Genomic DNA, 22,306 nt, shown 5'->3' with positions numbered 1-22,306 from the left:
TAATTCGTAACTATAACGTGTGTGAAACCTATGGTTTTTTCAGTGAATTTGTACGGTTTTTTAAATGCTAAGTTATGGGGTAGGTCTGGAAATGCTTATTAAGGACACCTTTGTGCAATTGATGTCGCTTTTTCCTCAATCTGCCTTTGTATATTCTAACATATGCCAAAGGCAAAAGTGGAACTGGTCCAACCAATTTTGTCCGCAGATTGACAAAGCAAGAAAGCACGTCAACAAATCTATTTCTGCTTTCCTCAGAGACAATGGTATGGGTTCTATATACCACAACAACTTGCGTTACAACATGCAAGGCATTTATAGAGGAGACGGTGTACATTTCACTGATGAAGGCAACAGAGTCTTCCTCTTGAACTTTAGACTCTGCATCGGTACTTACTTGTAGGTACCGAAAAACACTTCATAAACACAACGGCTCTTTTTAGAACCCTCTAATATCTAAACACTTAAATTTGTTTTTTACTTCTATTTTTTTTATTTTTTTTTTTCTGTCGTACGCGTACGGTAAGCTTACCGTACACGCACCCCGCGATTTTTAAAAAAAAAATTTAAATGTATTTTTCATACTTTTGTGACCTTCTTGGACCCCCTCACAAACGCTAGGGGGTCTGCAACTCTCTTCGTTGCCCCCTTTCCACGTTCTCCTCCTTTGTTTATCATTGTGAGACACACAAAATGGCGGCCGACACTTCCTGATTTCGACCGATTTGAATGTTTACAGTCATGTAACCACCAATCAGAATTAAGCTCGCGCACGGCACCGTGCGCGTACGGTAAGCTTACCGTACGCACTCGGAGAGCGCTTATAGCTATATATATTGATTTAAATGCTATTTTCTCAGCAAATACTGAACACATTTACACCAGACCTACAAAAGGCACATCCCTGACCTGAGGACTACCTCTCTGCCAAATTTCAAGTAATTCTGTTCAGCCGTTCGGGCTGTAGCTTGGACTAAAGGTCCTATGGAAAAATGCATGGGGAAAACACGTTTTGGGACCCCCCCTTTTTCTCAGCCCCCGCTTGACGAATCCCCCCAAGACTTTCAGGATAGGAGCAGAGCGGAGCGCCCCACCCATTTTGAAAATTTCGCCAGGATTCGTCAATCGGCGCCAAAGTTTTTCAAAATAGAATGTTGCGGATTTCCTATGGAAACACGGTCCTAACTATAACTACCTACTGGCGACCGCCAGTAGGTAATATATATATATATATATGTATATATATATATATATATATATATATGTGTGTGTGTGTGTGTGTGTACATATATATATATGTTCATATATTTTTATTAAGATATTTATTTTGTTCTTGATTCTTGTCACAGTATATTTATAATGCATACAGAGGTGTCTACGCCTAATCACGGTGATTAAAAGAATTGTACTGCTAACTACTTTGATTCAAGCATTTGAGTCTATGAAAGATTCAGTACTGGAGAAAAAACAAGAAACTTACTTGTACACTGTGGTTCTCCAGTATTGATATCTTTCATAGATTCACATGCAGCCCTCCCTCCTCCCCATTTAGGCTTGCCACATCTTACCTCATGCGACTATTCACATGAACACACTTGTGCAAGAAATCTGAGTTATGGTGCTCGCCTTTGGTCAAAATTTAGACCTATATAAAGATACTGATGGGTATTAAAGTTTCCTTTCTTAATGGACTCTAATGTACTTCTATTGCACTGCTTATCTAACTAGCGTGAGACTCCCACCATGACGACAGGGAAGATTCAAGCATGTGAATCTATGAAAGATATCAATACTGGAGAACCGCAGTGTACAGGTAAGTACCTTTTTTCTTTTTCTTTTTTTTTCCCCCAAACTTATGTTTATTGAAACTTTTTCCATTACATCAACCAAAATATTGCCATCACATCGCTTATCGCAGTGAGCTCGTAAAGAGGACGCGTAATACGGGTTTGAGCACAGGTATAGTACATAGCTAATGTCCCGGCCTCAATCTCATAGGTTAGTGCCAACATAGAAGGTACAGCTTCTAACATTATAGAGGCCCGATCCATTTCCCCCCCCCCCCCCACACAATTGATGGTGGTGGCTCACTCGCACTGGCGTTCTCGACTATGAGTAATCGTAGATGGTTCAAAATTGAAAGAGATGCATTTCTCTGACAGAAGGAGGACAGACGGCCAGGGGCAGACCCCGCGAGAGGTAGGTAACCAGTGGACCCCATTTATATTCAAAGTTCTTGTAGTTGTTCCGGAAGATATCAGACATTCTTTCAAGGCTGTGCAACTTCCATAAGCGAGAATGCCAAAGGGAAATTGCCAGGGCTTCTTTCCGTTTCCAAATGGCCGCTATGGTTACCTTGGCCGCACCTAAACATAACCACATGATTGCTTTGTCAGCTCGAGTCTGGTGTTCAAGGGCTGGGTCACAGAGCCCTAAAAGTGTCTCCCCCATGGAAGTCGGGATGGGGTAGCCTAGCATGTCTTTGATATGTGTTAGAATCTCTTCCCAGAAGGGGCGTATAGTAGGGTAGTACCACCATATATGTTTGAAGTCGCCTAGTAACCCGCATCCCCTCCAGCAGCGATCAGAGGTGGAAGGGAAGATCTGTTTGAGCTTGGAGGGGTGAAGGTACCAATCCATCATAGTTTTGAGATGGGCTTCCCGCAACTCTATGGAATGATTGTGTCTCGCGATGTCAGTCCATAGCCGCGACCATTTCCCATCTGAGATGTCCCGTTGAAGTAAGCCCTCCCACATGTGCATGTAGCGTGGCTGTTGGGAGAGAGTAGTGGTGAGTAGGTAGTTATATATGAATGAGATTACCCCTTTCATGGTAGTCGCTTTTGAAATGAAAATCTCAAATTTCTTGAGAGGGCGGGTGGCCGCCTCCCGTACCTGTGGGGTGAGAGCCCAGTGAAACAGTTGAGTGTCGTGGTAGCGCTCCATGTTCTCCAGACCATAGTCTCTTCTGCAGTTGTCAAAGGTGAGAGGGTCTGTGTTATGGCAGAGGTGTGTCAGAGCTAAGCAACCTCCCTCCCTCCATGCGTAACTTGTTTATTTTACTCACTGTCGCAGCAGCATGGAAGTGTCCTGTACCTTTTCTTGCACAACATACACTTCTATGCTTTGAGATTGAGCGGCAACAGCTATCTGCTTTGATCATCCTCCCAAAGTAGTAACTATGATGCTGGGATATTTTTGCACAGTGTGCTTCTAGGCACATCTAGCCTCTGCTAGCTCAGCTATCTGATGTCCTTCTTTTCTACCTTTTCGAACATTTAATGTTATATAGCAGCCTTATCAGCCTTTCAGCGGTTAGCTGAATAGTCATTCCTGTTTTGTTATGCCTCAAGCCAATATCAATTTGGTTCTCACATTTCTTATGTACACCCCATTTCAAACAATGCACAGTTGCCCTCTGGGACTACTGACCCTAAACACATTGTTCCTCATAGCGATCACGTAAGTGTGTCACAGGAGTGAGCTACAGGCGCTTTCTGTACAACAATCCTAGGCCTCTTTCTTATCAGAAATGCTAGTGCTACTGACTAAAGCAGTTTTTCTTCCAAAAGTTACCACACTCTTCCACATTGGGTAGTCTATTACCATGCTGGTATTCTTTGCCTCTCCTCTTCAGTCCAAGGAGGAGGAAAGTCTAGATTACTTATACCTGAAGAACTCTGAGCTTCTACACTGATCACATCAGGGACAAAGGGTGAATGATTAAGTCTTCATTGGGCTCTCTGGAGCAAAGAAAGGAAAGGTAGTACTGGAATGGACCATCTCCAGGTGTTTTGTCCTTTGTGCTAAGATCTTCTATGAATTGGCGGGGAAATAGCCTCCAGAAGGGCTGTGGGCTCATTCCACCATAGACAAAGCTGCTACCTCTATTTTGACGTGCTGAGTGCTTGTTTTAGACATCTGCCAGGCTGTAATGTGGGTATCAGTTCCCAAATTCACAAAGCGCTACTGCCTGGATTGCCAAGTTTTGTTGGAAGGGCACTTTGCCTATTTAGTCCTGTAGGATTTTTTGGTCTGAGCCATTCCAGGTACTGGTTTGGTATCTGTTCACAAGGTAAAGATCCTGCGGTCAGAAATATCAGTCAGAAGAACAGTTTCTTACCTTCGTTAACGCTTTGTCTGGAGAATACTCTGTCTAATCACAAATTCCTCACCGACTCACCCTTCTTACCGTTTCTGTGGAATGGATTCCTCTAATCCATACTAAAAAGGTTCCAATCAGAGATCTGCACACGGACATAATCTAAATTACTGACTGGTCGGCGTACAACTGCACAGACCGATATCATAAAGACACTGATCCTTTATGCTGGAGGTTATATTGTGACCCTGACGTCCCTTTCGTGCGGGATGGTCCAAATGCAGAGCCGCACGATACCACCTACAGGCGCTCGAAGGAATTGCTGTGGAAACAAATCTCTGGATTCAGTCTGGCGCCTGGAGGTATTCACAAGGTGAGGAATCTGAGGTTAGATAGGGTATCCACCAGAAAGAGCAATACCGGAGGTTAGTAACTTGTTTAACTTCGAAAATCCTGTGTACTGTTGTGATTGCTACACCTCCCTATTCCGTTGCAAACCAGTAATGTTTAGCAAGTCAGTTGGTGGAGGATAGACTTGTTTACATGCAATAGTTTTTCCTAGCACAACCCTCTCTCCTGCGGAGCTCAGTACGTGCTTCCCACTGGGTTTCTAACAATAGTGACCTGTAGTTAAGCTTGGTATGCTCCCTTCTTCACACTTTGACAGGTTGTGTTTGCTAAGTTTACCTTGTTCTTTTGGTTGTGTTAAGCATCAAGAAAGTGTCTTTCTTGTGCTCATTTAAAGGCTGTTCTTGCCAAGGTAGTTCTTCATTGGATACATTAATTCATTCTCCACAGATCATGGCGCAGACAAGCTGACATTCTCCGCAGGTGGCTAGAGACCAGCCCTGAAGGCTTGGAGGTGGAGGAGCAAGCAGAAGTCCATCAGGTGCAAAAGGAACTGCAGCAGGTAACATGATAGAACTAAATGTTTGTTGGTGGTCCCTGCCCAAGCTCTAGTAGCGGACAACTGAGCTGCATTAATACTTGTAACTCTGTTAGCTCCTTTAACCCTCTGATTTAGTGGTGAGTTTTTCCTGCCAGTGTCTGTATTTAAATTAATCTGGTTTTATATATAACCTCCATGGTGGTTCTAATGTATTCATGATACGAAGGACAATGTGTTTCGGCTATCACAGCCTTACTCAAGTGAAAGCCCGATTACCCCGTTGAAAGAAATAGTGAGTGTTGGTAAGGAAATCATAAAAATTAGGTACAGACTATATAACCATAGAGAAAGCAAAAAATGGCACCAATAGATCTCCGTACTCATGGAAATTCATACAGTGTACAATACAGTGATTACACAATCTCCTAATGTTAAAAAATAGAGATTTGAACTTAATTAGTGTACCAGTGTCATTACTGTTAATGGTACAATGGAATTCGTGCAAATTGAAAAAATTAAAAATAGAAACAATTAAAGAAATCTGAACCATACATAGGCTCCACTTCATATCACATGAATGAATCCTCCCAATTAATTCTATACAGATATCAGACATCTCAGAAACCAAATATTAATATACGTAGATCAACTCATAAGTATCCCATAGAGATTAGGAATCAATTCCTGCCAGTCAACTCATCACGTGTGTACAGTTCACTCAATAACATCTTCATCACCTTATTCCATACAGGAATCCACGATTGGTTTGCCTATAATGAGTTCAATTTCATTCATGTAGAACAATACATTTTTCTCTCTGGGGATCTCCACTGATAATCATAAGCAATGAAAAGTCCTGCCGATGTGTGGGGGACCACAGAGCAGTTCTGTCAAAGTCGCATCTATTTCGGAAAGGACAGGAAATATATGTGACAGGCTGTACTCCCAATCGTTATTGGATTACTTTAAAATTGTCTCCAGCGTCGATGGGTGAGCATTTTATCTATGACCCGGCTCCGTCCTTTCTACCTGTTTAACAGGAGACGGATTAAGGGGAGGACTGGGAGGGGTCTGAGGACCCTCTGGCACAGCAGTGCCAGTTAAGTCAGGACTGGGCAGACGAGCTGGGGGATGCCAGTGGTCTCGACACTTCGCCTGACACTGGCTTCATCTTTCCTCCTTCCGTGCCTACGGAGGAGGGTGCGACCTATTCTGTGGGGCTGCGCAGGGCGGCCCAGGACCTACACCTGGAGCTCCCTGCAGCGGCCGTGAGGACTAGCCTCCTCACTGAGGTGCTTTAACCGCCGGTAAGCTCTTCGGAGCCTCTACTGCAGTATATTGAGGCCCTCACCGACGTTCTGATGGGCACTTAGTCCAAGCCCTCCACAGTCTCTCCTGTGGATCGGAACGTGGCCTGGCACCACCACCCTGCTCCGAGCGACCCCAGCTTTCTGTCAGTACACCCCACCCCTGAGAGTCTGGTTATCCAGACCTCTACGTCCCAAACCGCCTTCCTGTCCGCACCTCCGGATCGGGAATCCAAAAGGTTGGAAAGAAGCTGTTTTCCTCCCTCAGTCTGGGGTTGCGGTCCATTAATACCGCGTGCCTTTTGGACCGTTACACCCACTCTTTTTGGGATACAGTGGCGGACGTGCTGCCCCAGAGTCCGGAGGATGCCAGGACACGGCTTGCCCAGGCTCTTGCTGAGGGACGGGACGCAGCACGGTACTCCATTCGATGTGGACTTGACACCACGGACTCGCTGGGTAGAGCGATTGCAACGACGGTGGCGATTCATCGTCCCGTCTGGCTGAGGTCCACAAACTTTTCAGGGGATGTCCAGAGCACCCTCCTGGACATGCCCTTTGATGGCCGTCGCCTTTTTGGCGACAAAGCGGATAGCGCGCTGGAGCGCTTTAAGGACTCCAGGGCTACGGCCAAGTCCGTGGGCCTCTCGTCCCAGCGCCAGCAACCTTCCACTTTTCGGCCCTTTCGTAGCCAAGGAAGGGGTGCCCCCGCACGTTCGTCCAGCCACAGGCTGCAGATCCAGTCTCAACGCGGTCGCGGATGTGGATTACGCCGTGGCGGATCAGGGGGATAGAGAGCCGGTCAGTCCACATCTGCTCCCGCAGTATCTGCCTCAAAGCCTTCCTAGTCCGAGCTTTCAGGCCCATTCCACGCCAGTGGGAGGCAGAGTTCGCGATCACCTGCTCCACTGGCGTACCATCACTTCGGACAGGTGGGTGCTGCAAATCATCCGAAGGGGCTACTCCCTCCCCTTCAAGGCGACCCCTCCAGCCATGCCACCGCAGTACCACCGCATGTCGGGGTTTCACTTGCGACTTCTGCAGGAGGAAGTTACGGCCCTCTTGGCCAAGGGGGCCATCGAGCCCGTTCCTGGCCCAGAAGTAGGACGGAGTTGTTACTCCCACTACTTTCTGATTCCCAAGAAGGGCAAAGTGGGCCTACACCCTATCTTTGACATCAGGAGCGTCAACGCCTTCCTCCAGAAGGAGAAGTTCAAGATGCTGACTTTAGCTCAGGTTCTGGCTGTCCTAGACCCTGGAGACTGGATGGTAGCGTTGGACTTGCAGGACGCTTATTTTCACATCCCCGTTCTGCCGGCCCACCAACGTTACCTGCAGTTCACGGTAGGCCACGAGCACTTTCAGTTTACCGTGCTCCCCTTCGGCCTCACCAGTGCCCCTCGGGTGTTCACGAAAGTGATGGCGGTGGTCGCAGCTCATCTGCACAGACTAGGGGTTCCAGTCTTCCCCTATCTTGACGACTGGTTGTTGAAGGCGGGCTCACCCCGAACAGTCGTCTCCCACCTCCAGACTACGGCCGACCTCCTGCATTCGCTGGGGTTCTCCATCAACGAGCCGCAGTCACATCTGAGTCCCTCCCAGAAGCTCCTCTTCATCGGAGCGGTTCTGGACTCGGCGCAGTTTCCGGTCTATCCTCTCGAACAGCGGGTTCGAGATATTCAGGCTCTGATTCCGATCTTTCAGCCTTTATCCCGAGTTTCAGTAAGGATGGCCCTACGGCTGCTGGGTCTGATGGCCTCCTGCATCCTGCTGGTACATCACGCCAGGTGGCGGATGCGGGCTCTGCAGTGAGACCTGAAGTTCCAGTGGGCTCGACATCAGGGCAACCTGTCCGACTACGTCCTGATCTTGGAGGGCACTGCAAGACAGTTGCAGTGGTGGCTCGCGGACCGCGATTGGGTCAGTGACAGATCCCTCTCCCTACCCCAACAGGAGCATGTAGTGGTGACGGATGCATCCCTCCTGGGATTGGGGGGCCACATGGGAGAGGCGGAGATCAGAGGCTTCTAGTCTCCGGCGGAGTCCCGGCTCTATATCAACCTATTGGAGCTGCGGGCGATCCGGCTTGCACTGAAGGCATTCCTTCCTTCTGTCCGGGAAAGTGTAGTGCAGGTGTTCACGGACAACACCACCACCATGTGGTATTGCAACAAACAGGGCGGGGTGGGGTCATGGACCCTTTGTCAGGAAGCTCTGCACCTCTGGACATGGCTGGAACATCAGGGCATCACCCTGGTGGTTCAACACCTGGTGGGCTCTCTGAACGCCAGGGCGGACGAACTCAGCCGCCGGTGCATGATGGATCACAAATGGCATCTGAACTGGGACGTGGCGCAAGGCCTCTTTCGGCAGTGAGGAGAGCCATGGTTAGATCTATTAGCCACCGAAGAGAACGCGCAATGTCATCAGTTCTGCGCGTTGGAATTTCCAAGGCGGCACTCGCTCGGAGACGCTTTTCGACGCGAGTGGAGTTGCGGTCTGTTATACGCCTTTCCGCCTATACCACTTCTGCCCAGAGTGCTGAAGAAGATCAGGCGCGACCGGGCCCAAGTCACCCCTGTGGCTCCGGATTGGGCACGAAGATACTGGTATCCCGAGCTACTCAGTCTGTCAATCGATCCCCCGATTCGACTGCCTCTTCAGGAGGACCTTCTGTCGCAGCAGCCGGGGACGGTCCTCCACCCGAACCTGTCCAGCCTCCACCTCCATGCGTGGAGATTGAGTGGCGGCAGTTGATGCCATTTGACTTGCCTCCTGAAGTCTGTGATGTCATTCTGGCAGCCAGGCATCCCTCCTCTAAAACGGTATACGCCTGCAGGTGGAACAAATTTGTGACGTGGTGCACAGCAAAGGCCGTGGATCCCCTTTCCGCCCCTCTTTCTGAGGTTCTCCTCTTTCTTCTTGCCCTGGCCCAGCAGGGCTCTGCTCTGGGCACCATCAGGGGATCTCTTTCAGCTGTTTCTGCCTTCTTACGGCTTCCTGATCAGCCTTCTCTTTTCAAGTCCCCTGTTGTAAATAGATTCTTAAAAGGCATTACTCACATATTTCCTCCTGTCCCCTTTGTAATGCCTCAGTGGGACTTGAATCTGGTGTTAACCCATCTGATGTGCGCTCCTTTTGAGCCACTTCATAACTGTCCTCTTCGTCTTCTGACTCTCAAGACTGCTTTCCTGGTTGCCATCACCTCTGCCAGAAGAGTGAGTGAGCTCCAGGCTCTTTCTTCTAAACCTCCTTTCCTCTCTGTCCATCGGGACGAGGTTGTTCTGAGGACTCGCCCTTCTTTTCTTCCTAAGGTGGTTACTGCCTTTCACATCGGGCAGTCTGTTACCTTGCCCACCTTCATTCCGCCTCCGCATCCCTCTAAAGAGGAAGAGAGACTCCAACGTCTGGACCCAAAACGTGCGCTCTCCTTCTATTTGGACCGCACCAAACAGTTCCGGGTGGACGACCAACTCTTCGTTGGCTACGTGGGCGCTAAGAAGGGGCGGGCAGTGAACAAGCGGACCATCTCTCGGTGGGTCGTTTTGCGCATTAAAGCCTGTTATTCCTTGGCTAAGAAGGATCCTCCTGTGGGGCTGAGGGCCCATTCCACTCGGGCCACAGCGGCTACTACTGCCTTGGGACGGGGAGTCCAGGATATTTGTCAGGCGGCAACATGGGCCTCGCTGCACACGTTTGCCAAGCACTACTGCCTGGACAGCCAAGTCCGGAGAGATGGCTTCTTTGGCCGTTCCGTTCTCCAGGCCTTCCTGGTGTGATCTTGGTTCGCAGACCCACCACCGGGGTTAGTATTGCTGGGGTATCTATTCTAAGGTAAGGAATCTAACTAACGTGTTTCTTTCAGATGAACAAGTTACTTACCTTCGGTAACGATATATCTGTAAGAAACATTAGTTAGTTAGATTCCTTACCGCCCCACCCATCCTCCCCGTTCTGCGAACTGATATCTAGGGTTAAGGTCATTCCTTTCAGGGCCCTAGTTTCATGGCACCAGTGTCGGTTTCTTGCATGGCTCTGCGTTTCTGGTTGGAAAGCTATGTATAGAACTGACGTCAGCGCTCGAGGGCGGCGTCTAAGTACTCTGACGACGTCATCCTGGCGATCACAACACAGACGATGGACGCGGAGTCGCCGACGACGCCTATTGACGTGCAAGGGTACTGCTGACGAAAAATCTTTCCGGATCCAGCCTGACGCCTGGGGATATTCTAAGGTAAGGAATCTAACTAACTAATGTTTCTTACAGATATATCGTTACCGAAGGTAAGTAACTTGTTCGACAGGTAATATATCAAATTTTTCGCAAAATGCCATCTTTATGCAAACTGCCTAAAGTGTGGCAGGAAAATGGCAAAAACAGACCTGAAGAGGATCTGTATTTTATGTTTGCCAGACTCTCATGATCCCAAGATTTGTTACTACTGCAAGACCCTCTCCAGGCACACTTTGAGGGAGAGAGAGCAAATTCCCCTCCTTGGCCAAGAGGAGATTCCCTGACTGGTGAGACTGCTAAAGAGTGAGGAGAGACCGTACCCTCTAGTAGTGCCCTTAAGTCATACTCTGAGGAAATCTGGAGAAAGGCATCGCTCCCATTCGACGTCAAGGACATAAACGTCGAGAAGAGGTACTGCACCTACTTGCTCGCCGTCGAACACTTACGACTTCAAGGAGGGGAGCACTGTTGACATTGAGACATCCTACTACCTCAAGGACTTTGATGTCAAGACATCATTAATCTTTCTTAAATACGACAGCGAAGTGACTTGCATGCATGAAAGCTCGCAGGGGCTTTCATCAGAGTCTGACTCAGAGTATTTAATGGCATATTCACTATCAAGACCAACATCTCTAGTCACCATACCGGATTCGCCAACACTTACTCAAGTTCCAGCAGGACCACCTCCACCAGCTCCCCCGCCTTCTCCTTCACAACCAGGCGTGCCAGCAATACCTCTTCCATAGCCCACCAATCCATCTCAGCCTCAACCTATACCACTAGCTTTTCCAAGGTGCTCTAAATCACAGTCACGTCATACCAGACCTCGCACTTCTAGCTCAAGATCTAGATCTCGCTGCTTACATAGTCAATCCAAACTATCACACTCACGGAGAAGATTTTCTTCCTCCAGATCGTGATCTTCACAATCCCATCATACAACTGCATCTTCTGTTCTGTATTCACCTGCTCCAACAGATTCTCCGCCACCTAGAATATCTCCAATAGATGGAGGGAATCAAAAAAATGTACTTCACAATTCTCCTCGATTAAGAGTCTCTTTAGTAAGGCCCTAAATGACTACTTTCCTCAGTGGTAAATTCTCACCACTTTTGTACTTGTGGTCATGTGCATCATCCTCAGGCCTCTCATCCACCAGGAAGGTCGAGTCTTCTCTGAGAGACATGGTAGGATCTCTGCAAGAAACTTGATCTAAAGTTGCTGCCATCCTCTGAAGTGATACTTGTAATTACAAACATAAAATGGGATGGTAGCAAGGTTAAAAACTAGTGGGACTTGAAAGGGACAACTAATCCGTCCTACACACCAATGAACGATCCAAAAAAAGGGGGACCGGGGTTCGACCTGTTTCAGCCAACTTGCACCGACCATAAGGGTTGAAGGCTTTCTTCAGGACCACAATATAAATCCGATCCCTATAATACCTGGTGGGACGTGTTGTCCCCCTGGAACTCTGTATTGTATGTTTTATTATGCAGTCTCTTGGTGTCCCCTTGCCGCACACAAAATATGGCCCCTCACATAGAGGGAAGGAGGCTGGGAGGCAGGTTTTACCAAAGTTATGAGGCGGCAGTTCTATGCCATATGCACGGGATTGTATTGTATTGTATTGTATTGTATATCGATTTGTAGAGCGCGATTGCTGCCCGACGGGCGTCCAAGCGCTAAGGATGCAGCCAGAGTAGGGAGGTACGGCGGAAGTTAGGACAGGGATTAGGTCAGGGTGGACCTAGCAAACAGAAGAGTCTTTAATTGTTTGCGGAAAGATTGCAGGTTGGGATTGCATCTAAGTTGGAGCGGGAGTGAGTTCCACAGTTTTGAGGCATTCAGAGCGAACATTCTGCCTCCAGTTCTAGCTCTCTTAACTTTTGGAACCACGGCCAAAAAGGCTTCGGTGGAGCGTAGATTCCTACTTGGGTGGTAGCGGGTGACTAGATTGTCATTTATTGCTGGACCGGTTTTCCAGAAGGCATGATGTGAAATACATAGTGCCTTAAAAGCCACTCGCTGCTTCACCGGTAGCCAGTGTAGACTTTTTAGTCCATGTCTGGCTGACTGCGTACGTGGAATGTTAAGCAGGGTACGGGCTGCGCAGTTCTGCACAACCTGTAACTTCCGTAGAGTCAGTTCTGGGGCACCCACGTAGAGGACGTTATTGAAATCCAACCTGGACTGTATCAGGCCTTGTACTGCCACCTGTTTGGCCTCCATTGGTAAAAGAGGCAGGACTTTTCTGAGTGTTCTGAGCAGGCCAAAACACGTGGCAGATAACTTGGTGGCCTGGTGAGTGAAGGTAAGATTTTTGTCCAACCAAATTCCCAGACTCTTTACGCTCTCTTTGGGGATGGGGGGCGTGCCCAGACATGAAGGCCATAAGGAGGTAAAAGGTACTGGGGAAGCTGGGCCCAAGAGCATGACCTCAGTCTTATCTCCATTGAGTTTTAAGGAGGAAGCTGTCATCCAGCCTTTAACCTCCTCCAGACATTTCATCAGACCTGACGACTTTTGCCTGATGCCCTCCTGCGTCAATGAGACCACTAGCTGGGTATCGTCCGCATATGATATGATCTTAATACCATGCGGTTCGACGATCCCAGCGAGCGGTTTCATGTATATGTTGAACAACGCAGGGCTCAAGGAGGAACCCTGCGGGACCCCACAGCTCAAAGATTTGCTGGCTGACACTGTGTCCCCGTCGAAGATCTGGAATGATCTATCAGTCAAAAAAGAGTCAAACCACCTCAGTGCATTGCCTGTTACCCCGATGTCAAGGAGACGGTTCAGTAAGATGGTATACCTGACCGTATCAAAGGCAGCACTTAGGTCAAGGAGGATCACTGCCACTGATCCTCCTTGATCCAGTATCCTCCGTGACTCTTCAGTGACCGCCAGCAGCGCAGTCTCAGTTCCATGCCTAGGTCTGAAGCCTGTCTGGGTCATATCTAGTAGTTGATTCTTCTCTAGGAACTGGATCAGCTGGGTGTTTATATGTTTTTCCAGAATCTTACTTGCCCAGGGGAGCAATGAGATGGGGCGGTAATTAGCGTGATCCTCTGGGTCAAGATTTGTTTTTTTTAATAATGCCCGTACCATAGCTCTTTTCCAATCGGCGGGCACAGTACAAGATGAAATCGAGGAATTTAAGAGTTCCAGGATTACGGGAAAAGTGGTTGAGCTTGACCGCAACATAATCTCAGGTGGAGCAGGATCGCGTGGCGAGCCGGATTTGACTTGCCGAGCCAGCCTGCTCAGGGTGTCGAGGTCTAGATGTGGGAGATATTCTAAGGTTGGTTGGCCTGGGAGAGCAGGGTTTGTCGAGGGTGCTTCCTCTGCACCTCCAGAATTAGAGGTTGATGTCGAGAAAGAAGAATAAATCCGGGAGACTTTATTGTGGAAAAATTCCGCTAGCTCGTTGCACTGATCTTGCGTTTTTGGCAGAGGTGCAGGTGTATTTAATATAGTGCATTTTTTAACCAGGTGAAAAATTTCCCTAGGTTTGGACTTAGCTTCCATGATTTTGTCTGCAAAGTAGGCAGCCTGGGCCTTCCTTACCCCGTCTCTATAGGCCTTGATTGCTTCCCTATATTGCAACTTTTTCTCTGGTAGGGAATCTAGACGCCATGCTCGTTCTCGTTTCCTGCATAGGCGTTTTTGTTCCCTTAGGGTATCTGAGAACCAGGGTGCAGATTTCTGCAGTCTTTTTGATATGACTTTCCGACAGGGAAGAATAGTCTCCAGTGAGTTTGTAACCCAGCCCTCATAATCCCTGTTCGCCAGGTTGGGGTCTGTGTGGAGGGATGGGCGGGTGGATTCTAAGTTCCTGCACCACTCTTCCACAGGAAGTTTTGGCCAATTCCTCATAGATTTTACTTGGGGGGCAGGCATGGAGGGTTTACTGGTGACCCAGGTCAACGGGATTAAAAAGTGGTCGGACCAGGGGAGGGAAATGGGATGATCCACCATCAGCTGGGAACAGTTGCTAAAAATTGGGTCAAGTAAATTGCCTTTTTCATGGGTGGGGGCGGTGACCCGCTGAGTTAGCTGTAGGGCTGCCAGGTCGTCAATTAGTTCCATAGCAATATGGTCTATGGAGGAGTTAAAATGAAAATTAAGATCTCCCAACATGGTATAGTTAGCTAGGGTAATAGCTCGTTTAGCTATAATGTCGGGAAGAGATTTATGGAACAGTTTGGCCGGCTCAGGGGGACGATATATTAGAGTGCCAGAGAAGGAGCTGTTAGCAGTAAATTCGATGCTAAAAGCTAGGCTCTCGCATTCCGGGATGGTTTCAGTCGTAATGCGGCACTGGTACTGCTCTTTCAAAATGATAGCCAGACCTCCTCCTCTGCCCTCTGTCCGGTCCAATCTATGGATTTGAAAACCCGGGGGTAAGGCGGAGATTATGTGTGGCTCTGAATGGGAGTTGAGCCAGGTTTCTGTCAAAAAGACGGCGTCCGGTAGTAGAGCGATTTGTGTACTATGTCTCGGGAGCGATCTACAATTTAATAAGCACATATGGTATTCCTGCGTCGTGGGTAGTGCTGTGGTTTAAAAAAAGGAGTGTTTACATCCAGGGCAGTGGGGGGGAAGGTCGGCTGGTGCATAGATGTGTGCACAGTGAACAGCCGCCCTAGCCCCAATGTTGTGGATGTCTAATGAGCTGTATGTCCTGACCTGGGATATGTGGGGGCCAGGGATTGTGGCCCCTGGTTCCGGTTGGGCGCGGACGGGCGCAGACGGGCTTGCCTTTGGCGCGCCTTCGGCGCGCCCGCTGCGCGTTCGCCAAGCCAGTGTATTTGGCCCCAGTGCCCCGGAAGTGGTGGGGGGAGGGGGAGGAGTCGAGCCCAAGGTCCACCCTCCGTTCGATCGGCACTTGCCGCGACGGACCGGGGTGCAGGGCAGCTCCAGATGACAGCGGGTGAGTGAATAAAACTTTAAAATTGCTAAAAACAATTGTCAACAACATACAGACAGGCGTCCTGTGAACCGCAACTCAGCCGTACCAGCAGTACTCTGCTGTATCCGCTGCGCGTTCGCCAAGCCAGTGTATTTGGCCCCAGTGCCCCGGAAGTGGTGGGGGGAGGGGGAGGAGTCGAGCCCAAGGTCCACCCTCCGTTCGATCGGCACTTGCCGCGACGGACCGGGGTGCAGGGCAGCTCCAGATGACAGCGGGTGAGTGAATAAAACTTTAAAATTGCTAAAAACAATTGTCAACAACATACAGACAGGCGTCCTGTGAACCGCAACTCAGCCGTACCAGCAGTACTCTGCTGCGGGATAATGGGCAAGTGTTATTTCTGAGGTGGCAACACTAAGCTGTGTGCTCGGGATAATAGACCAGCGTTATTTGCATAAACCTGATCCTGCGTTGTGCCTGGAGACGTCCTCTCCGGCCTGGGTATCTCCTATATGGATGGATTAAACCCAGATCAGTTGACTGGGGGTGAGTGCTTGCAATGTTCAACACTCCGTCCATCATTTCCTTTGGTTTTTGCTTTGTTCGCCATAAGTTGGCAGGGTATGCTCAGACGTGAGTCCCTTGCTCACTTTGCCACTGGATTCAAGCAAGCCTGGCTGAAGACGGCTGAAATGCCAGAAACCGGTCCTAGGAAGCTTGTTTCCGGTCCAGGGAAGACATGGCTTGGCAGTTCGGGCTGGACTGTTCCCATGAGGCACAGGGTCAGACTGATTTGCATATGGCCATGTCAGAACTGGGGTGGCAGAGTGGGCTAAAGAACGGTGATGGATTAAACCCAGATCTGTTGACTGGGGGTGAGTGCTTGCAATGTTCAACACTCCGTCCATCATTTCCTTTGGTTTTTGCTTTATCTCCTATAGATGACATTATTACCTTCCAGGAGGTTCTCATCAAAGGTGCCAATACATTAAATATTGATTTACCAACAACTATAACTTCCACATCGGTAATCTTTGAGACCCTCCACCAAGGGTCTGCTTCTAGACCTCTACTACTACCCTGATTGTTGGAACCGGCTTTGGAATTGTTTCTGACACCAGCTTCTGTAAAGGTTGCCCTGTGCCGCCTTCAGAAGAAATACAAGCCTCCTGATAAAGATCCTTCTTTCCTCCATGCAGATCCTGTACCATATTCAGTTGTAGTTTCTGTGGCCCAAAAGTGTCATGCTACAGCACCTTCATCCACAGTTCCACCTGACAAGGATAGTAAAAAACTGGACTCCGTTGTCACACTGAAAGCGACCAGCACTTATGGGTCTCTTTGGGAATCAGTCCAACAATTCATAACGAATCTTCCAAGAGACAGACGTCAAGATTTTCAAGAAATTATCAACAAAGGCATGATGGTGTCTAATCAAATAATCAGTGCTGCAACTGATACTTCTCTTCTCGTAGCACATGGATATTGGCATGGCCTAGCTTTCTGTCGCTCATTGTGGCTTTGACTTACAGGGTTAAAGTCAGAAGCACAGCACCATATCCTAAATCTTTCCTTTTCAGGAAATACATTAGTGGGATCTCATGCGGATGATGAGATGTCTCGCATCTCGCAGCAATTACAGATTATCGAAAATGTCCTTCATAAATGTCCTTTTTCAGAATGCCTATCGTCAAAGATTTTCTGGAAGGCATTAAGAGGATATATCCTCTCCTCAGGAGACCTTTTCCTCCATGGAACTAAAACATTGTCCTCTCTCACCTTATGGATGCTCCATTTGAACCCATTCATAAGGCTTCTCTCCAACACCTCTCTTGGAAGGCTTCCTGCTTGGTATCTATTACTTCACCTCGCAGAGTTGGTGAGATACAGGCTCTTTGTTCACATGAACCTTACACAATATCCTATAGCAACAGGGCAGTAATGAGGACCCATCCTAAATTCCTCTCCAAGGTAGTCTCTGATTTCCATGTCAATCAGACTATAACTTTACCTACTTTCTTTAGGAATCTGTCTTCTCCTGCAGAGAGGTCTCTCCATACTCTTGATGTTAGGAGGGTTTTGAAGTTTTATCTAGATAAGACAATATCTTTTAGAAAATCAAAGTAACTCTTTGTCAACTATGGTCCTCTCTTGCTTAATCCTTTGTTATAAAAAAAAACCACAACTCAATCTGGTAGACCTAGTGCCCACTCCACCAGAGGTTAATCAGCTACTGTTGCTTAGCGTAAGAGCATCCCAATTGCTGATATTTGCGAGGTTGCAACTTGGAGATCATTTCATACATTTACGAGACACTTGATTTGGAAGCTAAGGTGGATGCTCGAGTAGGGCAAGCAACTCTAAAGAATTTGTTTGCTAATTAGAGCAAAACACATGAGTGCCTTGATATTTATCCAGACAATAAGTCATGCCGGAGGGGGTGTGGGTAGGGGGTGGTGGATGTGGGGAGGGGTTGTAACACAGGACAGTTGTTAGTTTTTGGATTAGTTGTATCGATTACACCACGGAGCCTTTGAGTGGAGTCTCTGCGACTTATATGCTTACAGTCTGCCAGCATGTGGACATTGGACGGTGGATTTACAAGGGACTACTCCGTAAGGGTCGCAGGGGGAGCGATAAATCGGTTAGTATACCATTGGGTAACAGCGGGGATGACAGTGCAACGGAAGCTGTGCCGTAGTTTGTCTCATGTAAGTGCTTGCTTTTGATTGTATTGTTATTGAATGATACAAAATGCTAATAAACATATATTTATAAAAAAAAAAAATTAAAAAAAAGAATTTGCTTGCTAATTTTCCTTTTCTCCTTTTTTATCTCTTCCTTCTGAATTTTGAGGGATAAGCTTGTTAATCTATTCAGTGCTTATGATTATCAATAGGGATCCCCTGAGAGAGAAGAAATGCTTTCTTACCTGTAATACTAGTCCTCCCTCATGGAAATCTCCATTGAAAACTATAACTTATGCCCCCACATTGAACTGCTTATGAATTCACATATTGCATAACTCATGACATGGTCAGTGACATCACTGATTACATCTAAAATGTCATCACTGATGACATCGTCCACAGAACCACTAACACACACACAACCAAGCAACCACTCACATACCCATACAAATACTTGCACAACCGCTCACTTATTGATAGAGCCACTCGCACACCCACCCACCCACTCACACACAGTGCCTGATCATACAACCAGTCACTCGCCCATACAGCCAATCACACAGCCACACACATTCGCCCATTCAGCTACTGACACACCCAGTTATTAACCTGTACACTCACTAACCCATACAGCCTCTCAAAAGAGCCACTCACTCATCCATACACCCACTCACATACTCGTACACCCACACACAATCCATACAACCACTCACACAGCTACTCACTCACCCATACAGCCAATCCCACACATTCTCTCTTCCATACAGCCTTTCACACACCAACTCATTTAACCACCCACCAACTCACCCACCCATACAGTCAGTGGCACACTCACTCACCACGACAGCCACTCCCACAGCCACTAAGTCACCCACACAGATACTCAGACATCCACATATACACCCATACAGCCACTCTCACACCCACATGTACAGTCACTCAGACATCCACTCACACACGGATACACACAGTCACACAGCGACTCACATAAACTATGTTAAAAAAAGGAAAACAAAGTATACTAATTTTGCTTTTTTGGTATCTTAGTATACAAGTTTAACACAAAAACGTTTAGAAAACACGCACACTCACTTGATGATGTCATCAGTGATGAATTTTGAGATGTCATCAGTGATGTAATATGTGGGGTCATAAGCAGTGCATTGTGGGGGGTAAGTTATAGTTGGCTCAGGTAAGTAGAACTGCTGAATTTCACTGGTTTTGTACGAGTGAAATCTGAGCCTAACTATAACATCCCTGTCAGTCAAAAAAACAAAGGCTACAGGGATATTATAGTTAGGCTCAGATTTCATTCGTACAAAACCAGTGAAATTCAGAAGTTCTAGTTACCTGAGCTAAGGGACCCTTAGGGCCAAAAAGGCATTTTCTTTTAAAAAAAAAAAAAAAAACATTCAGCAAAAGTCACTCTGGATCCGTGAATCCTGATGAATATTATAATTTTTTTTTTTTTTTTTTTAAAAAGCCTCAGCGCTTCATTATTTATCGGCCCTTGGGTCGGCCAGGTCCCGGGGGAATTTGCATATTACAGGAGGAGGGCACATGGCCTCCTCTCCTGTGGCTTACTAATGCCCCGGGCACCACCACCTCCCTGGGGCTTCTTTTCAAATGAATGCACGGGCGCCCCGTATGGCCTTCCCTGCTGCCTTGTGGGACCACCATCTCCCCAATCAATCAATCTGGGAATTTGTATAGTGCACTACTTACCCGTGAGGGTCTCGAGGCGTTGAAGGGAGGGGGGAAACCGCTACTGCTCGAAGAGCCAGGTCTTGAGATGTCTTCTGAAGGTGAGCAGGTCCTGGGTCTGCCATAGGTGGGTGTTCCATGTCTTGGCGGCGAGGTAGGAGAATGATCTGCCGCCGGTGGTCTTTCGTTGGATGCGGGGGACAGCAGCGAGGGCGAGGTTTGCTGAGCGGAGCTGGCGGGTGGGGGTGTAGAAGTTGAGTCTGTCGTTCAGGTAGGCTGGTCCGGTGTTGTGGAGTGCTTTGTGTGCGTGGGTGAGGAGTTTGAAGGTGATCCTCTTGTCGACGGGGAGCCAGTGCAGGTCTTTCAGGTGGGGGGTGATGTGGCTGTGTCGGGGTACGTCGAGGATCAGACGTGCAGAGGCATTTTGGATGCGTTGTAGTCGATGCAGGTGTTTGGCTAGGATTCCTGCGTATGGTGCGTTGCCGTAGTAACAGTTATTGTTTCGAACGGGATCCACTTGTAGATCCTGCGGAGCATGCGGTGGGTGTTGTAGCAGGAGGAGGAGACGGCATTGATCTGCTTCGACATGGAGAGGAGTCGAGGATGAATCCGAGGTTGCATGCGTGGTCAGTAGGTGTGGGTGCCGTTCCCAGCGTTGTAGGCCACCACGAGTCGTCCCAGGCCAAGGGGGTGGAACCGAGGATGAGGACCTCCGTCTTGTCCTTGTTCAGTTTCAGACGGCTGCTCTGCATCCATTCGGCGACGGCCTTTATTCCCTCGTGGAGGTTCATTTTGGCGGTGTGCGGGTCCTTGGTGAGGGAGAGGATGAGCTGGGTGTCGTCGGCGTAGGAGATGATGTTGAGGTTGTGCTGGCGGGTTACTTGTGCGAGGGGGGCCATGTAGATGTTGAACAGCCGCAGGGGCTTCTGTTTTTATAAATGGGGGGGCTCTTGGACACTGCCCCAGCCCACCTCTCCCATCTCCCCCGCAGCCTCGTGGGCGGCCACCTCCCTGGGGCTTTAGCCAAAATGAATGCTGGGGGCCACGCGGACCCCTCCTGGAGCCATAGAGGTCCCGGGAACCCCCAGGGCCAGCTCCTGCTATGTCCTGGGGGGCCCACCCCCAGACTTAGCTGTTTGCTATGGCTTGGCAGGAGCTTTATCTCTCCTGCCAAGCCATAGCAAACTGTACTCCGCTTTGATCAAGCAAGAGCATTTTACTCCTGCTTGCTCAAAGCGGAGCACAATTGCTTTTACACACAGAGAGCTGCATGTTAGCAGCTCCCTATGTGTAAAAGCAGTGCTGGCTCACACAGAAGATGGGGAGCCAGCAGGGACTGCGGGGGCCTTCAGGCTCCCTCTGCGGTCTGTGGCAGTGGGTGCCCTGGGTGGGACCAGGGCACCCACAATCGAGGCCTATCCCCAGGGGATGATGTCCCCGGGTCTGAAATTACCCCCCCAATTATTTTTAAAAAAAAGGACCGGTGTGGGGGTCCCCGGGTCTAAAATCAGCCTGGAGAGGCCCTTTCCCCCATTGAAAAAAGGCCTCTCTGGGGGATGGGGTCTCTTGGGCCAAAAACAGCCAAGGGAAGGGGCCGCCACGTGGCCTCCCTCCCTAATTATTAAGGAAAAAAAGGCTGGCAAGTCACCGAAGGCCCCACCCCCTTAAACCACCACTCTGTAAACACGCCTCCTGGTGCACAACTGGTTGGGGGATGAAGTCCACTTGGCTGTAGAGGGTCCTTGGGGGCCAACAAGCCCTCCTGTTACCTCCAGTAAGTCCCAAACAGCGGTACTGCTGAGAGGACTTCGGAGGCCACGCCCCCTTTCTCCACCACTCTGCAAACGCGCCTCCTGCTGCACTGCTGGTTGGGGTGGAAGTCCCCTTGGCTCCAGAGGGTCCTTGGGGACCAACAGGTTACCTTCAGTAAGTGCCACAGAGCCTCTCGCTGCACTGCTGGTTGGGGAATAAAGTCTTCTTGGATGTTTAGGGTTTTTGAGGGCCCAGAAACCCTCCTGTTAACTCCAGTAAGTCTGTCACAGCAGGATTCCTGAGAGCTGGTTGGAGGCCCCCTGCCGCCTTTCTGCACCACACTGCAAATGTGAAAACCATAAAAATTCACTTCAAAAACCGAAGGTTACAGGGACTGTATAATTTGGAAATAAAATTTGAAAAACCATAGAAATTCACTTAGAAAACCAAAGGTTACAGGGACGTTCTAGTTAGGAAATAGAATTTTAAAAAACTTGACAATTCACTGAAAAAAACAAAGGTTATAGGGATGTTCTCGTTAGGCTCAGATTTCCCTTATACAAAACTAGTGAAATTCGGCAGTTATAGTTACCTGAGCTAAGTATAACTCACACCTCCACCTTGCACTGCTTATGACCTCACATATTTCATCACTCATGACATTTCAAATTTCATCACTCATGACATTTCAAATTTTATCACTAATT

General features: G+C 48.5%; 1 protein-coding gene across 2 annotated transcripts in view; it reads left to right on the top strand.

The window, feature by feature from the left end:
* SFI1 (SFI1 centrin binding protein) overlaps nucleotides 1-22,306 on the top strand; it is a 531,261-nt gene that overhangs the window by 479,861 nt on the left and 29,094 nt on the right. For both annotated transcript variants that reach the window (XM_085635878.1, XM_085635877.1), the window contains exon 30: nucleotides 4,901-5,012. In XM_085635878.1, coding sequence (XP_085492004.1) covers nucleotides 4,901-5,012 — 112 coding nt within the window. The remainder of the gene's footprint in view (nucleotides 1-4,900; nucleotides 5,013-22,306) is intronic.

This window comes from Triturus cristatus, chromosome 11, assembly GCF_964204655.1.
Source record: "Triturus cristatus chromosome 11, aTriCri1.1, whole genome shotgun sequence".
Classification (NCBI taxonomy): Eukaryota; Metazoa; Chordata; class Amphibia; order Caudata; family Salamandridae; genus Triturus; species Triturus cristatus.
This window is presented reverse-complemented; position numbering and strand designations above follow the sequence as displayed.